This window comes from Epargyreus clarus, unplaced genomic scaffold, assembly GCF_041222505.1.
Source record: "Epargyreus clarus isolate Ecla_fem2 unplaced genomic scaffold, WU_Ecla_fem_2.2 ptg000015l, whole genome shotgun sequence".
NCBI lineage: Eukaryota > Metazoa > Arthropoda > Insecta > Lepidoptera > Hesperiidae > Epargyreus > Epargyreus clarus.
The window spans coordinates 6,061,437-6,074,235 of record NW_027332223.1 but is presented as its reverse complement, the minus strand read 5'-3'; the positions used below and the strand labels follow the sequence as shown (position 1 = coordinate 6,074,235).

The 12,799-nt window shown below is 36.2% G+C and overlaps 1 protein-coding gene across 8 annotated transcripts in view; it reads right to left on the bottom strand.

Moving 5' to 3' along the window:
* Positions 1-12,799, bottom strand: part of USP (RXR type hormone receptor) — a 51,233-nt gene that overhangs the window by 24,217 nt on the left and 14,217 nt on the right. For 4 of the 8 annotated variants that reach the window (XM_073080249.1, XM_073080253.1, XM_073080252.1 and 1 more), the window contains exons 2-3: positions 9,665-9,919; positions 735-939 (exon numbers count right to left, since the gene is read on the bottom strand). In XM_073080249.1, the coding sequence (XP_072936350.1) occupies positions 735-939; positions 9,665-9,845 (386 nt within the window). In that variant the 5' untranslated portion in view covers positions 9,846-9,919. Of the gene's footprint in view, positions 1-734; positions 940-9,664; positions 10,216-10,260; positions 10,342-12,799 lie in introns of those variants that run through there. The other 4 variants (XM_073080256.1, XM_073080251.1, XM_073080250.1 and 1 more) reach the window with 4 other exon arrangements.

Here is a 12,799-nt window from a genome sequence, read left to right as displayed (position 1 = left end):
TAAGCCACCTCGAGGACCCTTTTATCAATAACTCCATATGTTTCACGAAGATTAATAGCGCGTTAACATACGAAACTATACAATAACATCCATACTATAAAGTATAGTATTTATGTACGTATTATTAAGAATTACGGATACGGATTTTAAAGGTGGTACAACCCTTTGTGGTTCGACTCCGGCGGCACCACCGCCACACCTATTTCTACCTAATAACAGCAGTGTTAAGCGCTGCTGTGTTCCGGTTTGAAGGGTGTGGTAAGGGAGACAGACTTTTCCGAGGCGTTCCAGCTTAGTCCTCAGGGGTAGCGGCGCATCTGTGGCCGACCTCAGGTAGGAATATCTAATCCTATCTGGGGTTGATTACAGATGTCCATGGGCGGCAGTAGCCACTTACCATCAGATGGACTGCATGCTCGTCTGCTACTCTTATATTATAAAAAAAAAATACCTATACCTAGTTTGTTTTACGTCATAGATCATTCAATTGGGTATGCAATACATCAGATTATGTTAGTGGCACAAATTAACATCTGTAATCAACTGCAAACTGATGAATTCTAACTGCAGTCGATCACATATGTTACTATCTCTGAGAACTATGTTGGAACATCTAAATTTCTGACTTACCGCATCCTCCAAGTCAGTTGTGTTTTACCTATTGGAGACTAAAAACTGTGAGGATGTCACAGTTAAAAGTTAAGCAAAGAATTACTTTGAGATACATCTCATACCTGTAAACTCCATAATGTTTCCCCGACGCTCTGTCGCCACATATCGAGCAGAGGTGCTTGGAGCCGCTGAGGGGGTGGTTCGGCGGGTAGCTCCGGAGCGCCGGGGGGGAGGTGGCGTCGTCGCGCATGCCGTCCAACATCGCTGTGTCCGGCTTCATCTCCGGCGGCGACATCGGGGACATGAACCCCGCCTCTAGGTTCAGCCCTGTTAACAATAAACCTGATGTAAGAATCTGGTGAACCCATTTTGTTTCATTGTCTACACTTATGAAAATCCGAAATGAAACGATAATCAGAACCATAGAAGAAAAAGGCAAGTTTCTGTTTCATGATCAGAACGATGACGAACACTTTATTCCATATAGTATGAACCTTTTTTTTTTGTTGACGAGGGGGAAACCTTCAAAAGGTACCCGACGGGAGATGGGAGTGACGCCGACTTATGTGGGATTTTGACCGCACTAAAACCCCCCGGTGGCCGTCCTCAGCGTTTGGTGGAGAACTCCGGGATCTCCAACGGAACACAATCGGAGTCCTCCTAAAGCGATGCCCTTCTATCGGGCTCTGCCCTGGGGGAAGCAATTTACGCTCCTCTCACATCCCCTGGTGATTACAGCGATATGCGACCACACAAACCGCTGTCCTTCCCGGGGTCGCTTGCTGGACGGTTTGAGTATATATGTATATAGTATGGACCTATGTATGTATTTCAGTGAATAGCATTCAAATACACACAACAATACAAAGTTTATATGCATTCGTAGGTGTGTCGAAGTTCGATACAACTATTTGTTTAAATTTATAATTTTCTCCAACTCAATTTATTTTACCTCATTTAAATGTCAAATAAATGCACACACACATATTACTATGAACTTGAAAGCAAGTAGGTATGTATAGTTGCAAGTTTAAAAATATGTAGCCAGTATAATACGGCGCAAGTTAATTAAACTTACTATGTAAATGTCTGGGAACATTGAATCTATTTCGAGTTACAAAACTTATAATTATTTAGTTTATAGTTGAAGAACATATTGTACTGAAGGAACAATTTAATCTTACCAAAACCCTAAACTTAAAATGATATAAGTACATTAAAATGAACTTTTGACGTTCTTTTAAGTACTTCAGGTATTTTATACGAGTGTCTACTATTGATATTACTACTGATAAACGAATGGATAGCTATGTACTTAAAGATAGAAACAATATTGTAATATATTAAATCAAGTCATAATCGTTTCCAATCGATCTCAAATTGCTATCAGCGCTCTTTGCAAATTAAATTAATTCCGCCATCGCCAACTTACAAAAAATAATTTGATTTCACCAACCCAATAACAAAATCGACCTTTCAAAGCAAAGTAGCACGGCGAATAGAAAATAAACAAAAACGTCGTCTGCTCAGAAAAAGCAGACAGGACCGGTCCATTAGTCTTGGGGCTGCCTCGGACAACAAAAACTGAGGAAACAGCCACCCTCCTAATATAAAATATCAGCTATAATGGAATTTCATACCTAATACCTATATAATATCGGCGGCTTTTCTACGGCCCTCCGCCTAAACGATTTACTGCCCTGACAGGGTTAAATTTACATAATTGGAAAGTTGACGTCATAATTTATATTAATCAAGTCGACGTTTGCATGTTTTTAGAATTTCACAAAAAATCTACACATTAGACTATTCAATCATAACTGACAAACAATCTTCAGTGATTCAGTTAAGCTTTGACAAGCGCAATGTGGTTTAATAACTCTTTGGACCACTGACAATGGTTTCTTGGTGAGCCCTTACTCAAGAAGGTACAAACTTTAAATAAGGAAGTCGCACGTACACAACCACGTCACTAGACGTAAGGGACCAAAGTTCGTACGTAATAAATTAAAATATTCAACAGTTACATCAATGACATCAACGTAATTACTGGAGTTCAAGCGTACAAAGACGTGGCCAAACGCTACGTTCTTTATGAAGACCGTCTCAGAATAATAAGGGCGCTGAAATAAATTATTAATAAATTTAATACTTGTCATAAAGTTTCTTAATAAAGAAGAATGGCCCCTTCAGTCACGAAAAGATCAAAAAACTTTTTTCGAATAAATGAAAAAATCGAATAGAACGCCCAACGAAATTCCCTTTCTAAAGGTACAGATTTTTAATATAGAAAAATTTACGCGGCAGACGACGGCATTAACTAAAAACAAATTTACAAGAAAAGCAGCCAAATTAGGAAAATCCATTGTAAAATTCGATTATATAAACTCCATCCACACAGACGCAAAACCGACCTGACATGGCAGTGGATTTTTTCTCTTAAAGCTAATAGATTCACGAGGGATTCAGATTATGCTGAATTCACGAGGAAACCATTTATGATAATGGCGAACGGTATTATAAATTACAATCGTCAAGGAGAAAAACACGATTTGATTTAGGGGCGAGCGCCGCGGAGAGAAATTTTGCGTTGTCTAAATTCGGTACAAACAAAAGGTCTTATTTAAAGAAATCGTTTCAATTAACTCATAACAAACTTGACGGTTTGGGTAAACACAATAAAATTCCATCAATAAACTTGGTATGAATATAGGCGCTCAATTTACGGTTTCAAAGGAAAATATTGATGAATTTGTATTGAAGAAGTTATTTACCTATCGATATTAATGAATATCTATTTTGAAAACCCTATGGTGTGCATATTCACAAGATTAACGAACAGTTCATAAAAGCAGTTAATGACTTTATGAATAAATAGTGTTTGTAAAATATACGAGTATTTTAAAATTGCCTAATTAACGTAAATAACATACATGAAGACATTTTACGTTAACGAGAGAGCGCTAGGCTTACAGGCTGTATATTTATGGTAACAAATATCAAAAAAGTTAGGTATGTAATCATTAGGTATAAACTGTATCAGCAGAAAATTTTCTTTGTATTGAAAAGTGAATACAATGATGATTAGGTCAAATTATATTATTATCAACCGTGATACACATGTTATCACATAAATAATTGCAAAGTCTTTGTTACACCAACAAAATTAAAGACTGCGACAAAAACCAACACAACCTTTATATTACCAATTGTCAAAATCAATACATTATTAAACAATCTATGCTCAGACATAGCTTGTGTAGGAGTCTAGACGGAGAGGAGGCCAGACGGAATCTTGTAAGACTAATTCATTTTCCATCCGCGTCTATAATCAAAGTAGGTTGTTATTAAGGGTGAATATCACAAGCGTGAATAAGTAGAATATCAAAGTGTCTCGGAATGCTAGTGTTGTGTGTAATACATACAAAGGTTGCTCATAAAAGATATCTAGATTAATCTTCTACATTAGCTAGACTAGAAATCGAATTAGAAACTTTGTGCCAATCAGATTTTACATCAATTCTAGCATAACACATAAAATAAAAGCTACAAAACGTAGTAGCAACCCTAGCTATAAATATATTATCTTGCATTCACTGCCAGAATTGAAAAGAAAAATAAAAACTCGCTTGTGGTTTATGCGTAGAAAAGGAATATTTTTTCAGTGTTACAAATAAAATCGAATGAAAGGACTTAATAAAGCACTTCAAATGATCACGTTTCCAAGTAAAACATAATGACAAACTCCAAACATACGCCCACATTTGAAGGTGGAAGGTGGAAGTAAGGTAGAGTAAATAACTTGTTTACACGTGCCACCATGGCCTGACGTCTCGCTTGGGAAAATCTTATACAGGAAAATCTTATGAAAAGATAAACAGTGTAATGGAAAATACAAACTCGAGTACCATTATATGTCACTAGGGAAAACATGGCTTGAGCTTTACTATTTATGAATTTTATACAAAATTACTGATAGCTGAGCGACCAATCTACCTTCGGCGGTGTACGTCTTGTCATCGCGAAGATTTCATAGATCAAGCTTACTATTACAACCATGCCAAAAGTGCAATATGTTATGTCGCTTTATATCATACGAGTATCTCGTACTTCTATATTCCGTGAGATAGTGTTTGTTAGTGTAACAATTTTTTTTCAGTTTTATGAACTGAAACTGATCTTAGAAAATAAAGCACTATTTAAATACCAGATCCCTTTAAAATCATCGTATCCGTTACAAAGAAGTCCATGTAGTATACAGTTATACCTATAATAATAATAATAAATGTATAAACAGCAATTAGTCCTTTATTTTATGCAAATCATTATCGTAAAATCTTAATTGAATGCATGATTATTCTACAAAGAACTAAAAACTTATTACCAACAACAGATTCAAAAAACTAGAAGTGTTTTATGATCATAATGGAGCTAGCTGTGAATATTAAGCAAATGATACAGATTTATCGGCAAAAGTATGCAAATAGCCCGTACGTATTGTAATTACAGGCCAATAAAATGATATAAAATGTAAAGGAATACATTTTATATACCTTTGAAGCAGTATAAAAAGACTTGTAATAAAATTGTAACGAAATCTTTCGTGCGTATGGAATACTGAATGATGAATACTTATTGAAAAATTATTCATGGCGTGAAACGACACCACGCATAATTATGGCAAAAACACGTGACTATTTGACATGATAAAGTATCGCTAGATTACAATTTCCATACTGATACATATATTAATTGTTGACAGTTAGCACTTCATAGTATAGCTATGTAGATGTTATTCACGCAAAACTACAACATCAAAGTGGACTTTAGCGCGGCTAGTGTTCTTATAGATTTCAATCGGTCTTACATGTGGTTATTATAAATAAAGTGTTAGATCATAATGTTATTACATCATCGTCAACAATCTACCACCACACACATATCATACCTTTTATATATACATCGTCGCGTGAATATCTGTATACATGAGTGATTATTTATACACTTGAATGCTAAACGGAGGAATTTAAGTAAAACGAGCATTAAACATTATAGACATTAAATATTATAATAAAACAAAACGAATTTACATACATTACTGTCATGCCTAAGTTATGATACGAGACCTTCGCTATCTTCCCAAGTGTCCGTGTTGAAATATTATTTTCATTTCGCTATAATATCGTGTGGCCGGATCGATGCAGAGCTGTCAGTTACATTAATCAATCACGCCGCGCTGTGCTCGACGGAAAACATCGTGACAAATCCTCATAGTAAATATAACCGACTTGTACAGTATAAGGCTTATCATATATCCTTGACTTATAACTAAAATAATATGTATATGGAAAGGGACAAGGTCATACTGTTACATTTTACGGAATTAGCACATGATTATGGCATCCTATAGGTTTTAAGTACGCCTAGGTATCTCTAGGTACCGCAATGTAATATACCTACCGTGCATGGTATCTATCTACGCGAGTACACTCTAATATTCTCTATTATTCGTTTTTATAAATAAATAATCAAAGGCCATTTCATCGTAGCTAATAGTGATGTCTAACAAGTTGGATAAAAAAGGGAATATAGAAGTAAAAACCTGTAATAAAAAAATAAAAACAACTCTTGTGGTTTATGTGCACTTGGTGTCTTTAAACCATCGTCATATAGAAAAGTACTCACGCAACAGAAACCGCAGTTCCTCATACCTACTTATGAAATGGCCTCCTAAAACAAAGGTATTTTTAGGGTTCCGCACCAAAGGGTAAAAACCTTCCGTCTGTCACAGGGCTCCATCTCCTAAACCGTAATGGATAGAGTTTTTTACAGACTATATATAAAGGTGGCCGCTATAACAACAAATACTAAAAATATATAAAAGTTGAAAATGGGGGTCGCCACACAAGAAACCACTATATCTCGACGCGTTTTGCTTTATCTATTGAACCTTAAAAGGTAGATAGTTAAAATTTTCAAAATGTATTTACTTCAGTGTCTGCTATACTTAATAACAAATACGAAAAATAATAAAAAATATGTAAATGTTGGTGGTACGGAACCCTCGGTGTGCGAGTTCGACTTGCACCTGGCCAATTTTTTTACTGAATTCAGCGTGTTTGCTAGTGCTTATTGGTGAAAATATATTAACACGAAGAAAGATAGAAACTACATAGAAACCCCATAATCTGGTTTTCTGTTGAAGTAAAGTTAAATGGACAACTAAGTATCGTTTTAGATATTTGAAATATAAAACTATACTATTTTTTTGTAAATAGAAATAAACATTTACTTCTATCATAAGCGTATCCTATTAAGAGTATATGGTAATGGTAAGATACCATCACTATATACTGTTATGGTTTAAAAGATTTCATATTTGGTGAAGTTTCCATAAGTTAAATACTCTTAAACAATAAAAAACAAGTATTAAGTAGTGCTATAGTGTCTATTAATACTCAGCTTAATACATTGTGTAAACTTCAAATAATTTACATTATCTGTAGAGCAAAATAGAAACTAATTTCAGACGACAACAGCTGTAAATTTGATTAAAACATAATAATGAAAACGTTATTTTGATTGATTTGCAAGGGCAAAGCACTTTAGGAGGCCTCTAAATAAACACTTTATTGGAAATTGCTATTCGTCTTTCTTCCCTTACAAAGGTCAGCCGACGCTCATAACTTATTTTCGTTAAAAATTTATATTATACAAGCGTGAGGTCATAACTTAAGCGAAAGACTAAGTCTTTCACAGTTTTTAACTATGATTTTTAAGATAAATCTATATAGATATCGTTTTGGATGTCATCTGGATGCTTGTCCGGACCTTCTATACACATAAAATTTCGAAATCGAAATCTATAAATAATGTATGCCCAATACAAGTAATAATGTACTGGCATATATTATATGTTTCTGCATAGTGTTAGGTGGATGAGTATTGCGTTTATTTAGCAGATTCGTTAATTTATTGGTGTAGCGATCTTTAAAGTAAATACGATGAGCGGTAGAGTCGTTTCAGATAAATCCATAAATATACATAACGATAACCAAAGCAATTTACTACATACATAAAGTTGATTACGCTCACGAATAACAAAATTGAAACAAAATAACGTAAACTCGTTCCAACATATCTCATAGCACATTATACTAGCGAATCCGAATTGCCTGCGGGCTTAATGATGTCTCATTAGAACGCATCACAGCGCCGGATTTCATACACATACTCTCTTCATTTCCATCAAGTATTGCGTATGCAAAAAACTAACACAGCCTCACTTCATACACGTTGCAATCGCGTATGACTGCATCGATAAAAAACAAACAAGGATAAAATCAACATCGCTATCTATTCGTTACACATAAATAATTTCCTATAGTAATAGACCCGTCACCGCGTTAAATTGAATCGATTCTTCGAACAATTAAATAAAAGTAACCGAAAATAACTCACTCACGTGCCGGCAAACAAAATCGTGTAGGTACTTGCGATTGTCCCGTCTCGTGGTTTAAATTAACATACTATTGAAATAAGGCTGCTATTCATTGTTATTTCGCTATACGCCACCTAAAGTTTTTATGTAATTGAATTTCGCATTCAACAAACTATGTTATAACTTTCATAGACAAAAACTAACTCGTCAATACGTTGCTGAAGAACTCTACACCGTCCAGGCCATACATCTTTCTGGTAGTTTTGTTACAAGCCGTACGAACTCTGCGCACAGAGTTCGGTCGCACTTGAACTGAGTTTTAAGAACTTTATCGCCAATTTGAACGTTTCAAGCCATAAACTAACACTTAACATCCCTTTTAGATTAGCAACCTACGCAGTAGCAATGAGCCTCTTTAATCATAAAGAACACATTAAACTGCACGTAGGGCTATAAAATGGGGTATTTTCCAGATCCCTTTACTCCTTAGACGTCAACGTCATAGATCATCATTGTTTATATTATATATACGATTTGTAGGTATCAATAATTGAGGTGTAGTAAGTAGTAGAATAGAAGTCATAATATCAGTACTATATACAACAATGAAATCATTCAAGTCTTTAAGACCCAAGTTTAGCACAATATTGAAATAAGAATACAGCAGCTGTTTTCCTTGTCAAACTACTGCAGGCTGTAAGATAGATACATGCCTGGCGCTGGTGTCGCTCTGCAGTCCATACACCAGAGCTCCAGCACCAATGATGCTTACAATTTCAATCATTTTGTATCTTGTTTCCAATAATCAGTGTAACTTCAACCATAAGCTTAGATTGAAGGTATAACAAGTACTTAATGTTCAGCAACGTCACGGTATCACAAAAAAGTAATTGTTATTTACTGCGTAAACCCATTAAACCTTGGTACATCCCTAATGTAAACGTCATGCCGTTCTTTCCAGCTACTCGTTTGAAACGCAAAACGAAACTTATTAAAAACGGGTTCACAATAAGGCGTCAGCCCCGGCTCGCCGAATTGAGTCAAGTTGTGAATAATATGAGTTTCGAAATACGCTTTTCGTGTATTGATTTTCTTTGTTTAATTGTTTATCTCCATATTGGTTATGAGCTACCGTGTTTTGTTTGGACGCATAACCAGAGGACCTACACATTTTCCAAATAAATAGTAACCTACCTCTGGCCTTATTTACTTCGGCTCTCCTAAGCTTTTTAAAGTTCATCTTTGTTCCTGTATATTTTTTTCGGATATGGCTCCAATATCATGTTTTGCGTCCAATGTGAACATTTACATTAATCGTATACAAGTAATAATAGTCTTTCTATATTTATCATAAGTAGGTCGGAAGCTGGCGCGTGTTTTTTCATAATCTCCTACTAAAGTAAATAAACAAACTTCATTTAATCTACCACTTGCTATTGCGGACGTGGATAAAACTTAAACTCAAGTTTGACAAGCTCATGTATTAAAGATTAAGAAATCACATCATTCATTTTAAGCAATTAATTTGTAAATAATTTATTAAATTAATACTTACTGTTCATAACTACGCTGTTAATTATTATAAACAAATAATAAAATAAAAACAGTTACATTGAATATCGAAGTCAACGTTGGCCGTGTTCGAGGGTGTACCGAGCGGCTGCAGCATGTTGGCGGAGGGCGCGGGCGCCGCGGGCGGAGGCTGCTGCGGGCCCGGCGGCGCCGGCCGCGCCCAATTGATCAGCGCAGTCACCGACATCGTCGGCTTGTCTTTCTTCGCCAAGCTCGACATACTCACGCACTAGCATCCTCACATCACTACCAAAACACTGCACAACCGTTCACGCTTTGACGACTTTGACGACGCTGTAAAATTTTAAGTTTACACTTCGTTACGAATCGACCCGAAACGCTACGCCTTCGTCACGATTTGCGCCCCAGATTATCTATCTGCGAAATATGGCGAATATTGGAAATAATACGTCGCAGAACAGCGAATCCGCTCGGCAGTCCGACCGTCACTGCCGCCCGCGCCGGGGACAAAGCAGACGTCGTTGTGACATTGTGATAGCGGCTGTTATTGCACCCGACGCGACGATATCGCAGTGCAGCGGCTCAACAATGCGCCGCGGGCTTCGCCGCTGAAGGTTAGCTAGTGACTAATGCGTGCTAAAATTCAACGAGCTCGAAATTGACAAAAAATGTACCCGTCAACTTCCGCGCGGTTACCAGCATGAAGGTCTTAATAGGCGCGTTCAAGGTCCGTATACAATCATACGCGAATAAATCTGATTTTATATTGGAAAACGAGTTATGTTATAATCGATTTTTTGTTATTAAACGAAAAATGATACAGAATTAACTAACAATATTTTAAATATTTTATTGCCATGTGAGAATAGGATTCATATGAATAATTGGAGTTGTTAGTAGACGGCCTTCGTGATCGTGGCTGCGGCGCGTTTCTGTAATTAAGTTTTACGTCACTCATGGACCGAACACCCTGCGCTAGCCTCTACTATTAAAATTTTCGCTATGTCACCGAGTGAATTTCGACGCAACGTACGATGACCAAAATTTAAGATGCAATTTCGATACCTATAAAATTAAGTACACTCAATTTTGTGGTTTATTTTTCTACCAAATTTTACGATCAATCCTTAAAACACGTCACTGGCTAAGTTGCCAGCTATACGAGTACCTGCTGTAATCTTGTGACTTGACTTGTGCCTACATAAACTTTACGCAATTATTTGATCCTCGGTTTCTCATCCGGTAGGGCGCATCGTTAATGGGCGATTGCTAAAAATTAAGAATAGACTCATTCAATTGAATCGTTAAAATTTTATGTTACTGAAAATCTACATACATTAATTATTTACTATTATTCTGTATATGTTATCCTGTAATAAGCCCAAAAAGCTGAAACAATTTTAACAATAAAGTCAAACAAATACAAGATTTTTTTTAAATAAAATGCTGTTTTGACAGATTTATCACAAAAAATACACAGTAAGAGGTTATATTAACGCAATAACTACTTGGTACTATACAATTATTGTCTGAACACATGCTTTTTTTTAAATAGTGAAAAGAATACGTATTAGGAGAGGGTAGGTACACGAGCGGAACCTTGAGCACAAGTTAGTTATACATTCAGCGTTATTATGCATTTTCACGGGAAATCAGCGCCACGGCTTCCTTTCAATAAAGATTTCGCCTATTACCTCAAGTTAGTGGGTACGAATAAGAAATCAAGGGCTAGTCTTAGATAAATGAAATATTCCTTGTGAAAAAAAATCGTTAAAACGCAGCGCGAAGTTGTCACACACAATTATGTTATCTATGATTTAATTTGTTCTTTGTTTACAAATATATCGTCAAGTACCTAGTTCTAAAATAAAGTTTATCAAAAAAAAAAAGTCAGCCAGGTGTGAATCGGACTCATACTAATTAAATCACAGAAAATACACTGCTTTTGGTAAATACATAACACGAATACATAATACATTTCGCGTTTAGATGGAATTCTCTGTGCGCGTATCTGATTGGCCCTTAGTTGAAAGTAAGTCGATGTTGCTATGGAGGATACCTTACATTGCCCACATACGTACGACCTTGCTTTCGGTGCGTATGAGTTCTGTCGAGTCCCCATATCCTCATATTAGTTTATCATATTCGATTTTTCAATTTAAATCAAGGTGTAATTCATGACACTAAATAAATAATACTCTTAAGAAATTATAAAGTTTGCATTATACCATAAAAATATACGAGTAATATTCATATTATTTGATATTCATAGAAAATATATGTTGAAGTATGTTGTTATTTGTCTTTTTTTTTTTTTTAATTTTCGAGGGGGAAACCTTCAAAAGGTACCCGGTGCCGTGGGAGCGACACGGGGTTATGTGGGACTTTTACCGCACTAAAACCCCCCCGGTGGCCGTCCTCGGCGCTGCGTAGAGGACTCCAGGATCTCCAAAGGAACGCGACCGGAGTCCTCTCAGCGCACTGCCCCGTCGGGCTCCGCCCAGGTGACTTTGTGTCACCACACCGTCTGGTGTATACGACGGAATGCGACCACATATACCGTCGTCCTTCCCGGGGTCGCTAGCCGGGAGGTTCGAGCTCCCACTCTTGCCGCCCGTAACCCCGAAAGCCCCTTTTAGTCGCCTCTTACGACAGGCAGGGGATACCGTAGCCCTATTCTGGTCCCGGAACTACAGGGACAGTTGTTATTTGTCTACCAGTAACATAAACATATTAGGCATTATATATGCGATTTAAGAGAAGTATCATATGCCAAAAAGCTTTGTGAACTTCTTGTAGGCTCTTTCTTTACGAAAACAATAACTACCATTTATATATAATAAAAATTCAAAGATATAATAGTTATCAGCGTTGTAAAACTAGTTAATTTAAAATCCGTGTATGCATCCGTATTTAATCACTATTATGCATGATTAATTTAATATACGCATATACATCTTTTCATATACAATAATAATGTATGCATATACATCTGTTTTAACACGCTTTATAATGTCAAAGTGTCACAAATTTATTTATTGTTCAAAATACGAACAAGAAATATGACATATCTGTCGTTGTCAACGTATCAAACTACGCTACATATCATCGCCAAACGCCTAAAAAACTAAAAATACAGCTAGTAAAAATAAAATAGAACAACTATTTTAGGCATTATGTCATAAGTGTTTGCAATAAATGCTCTTTGTTTGG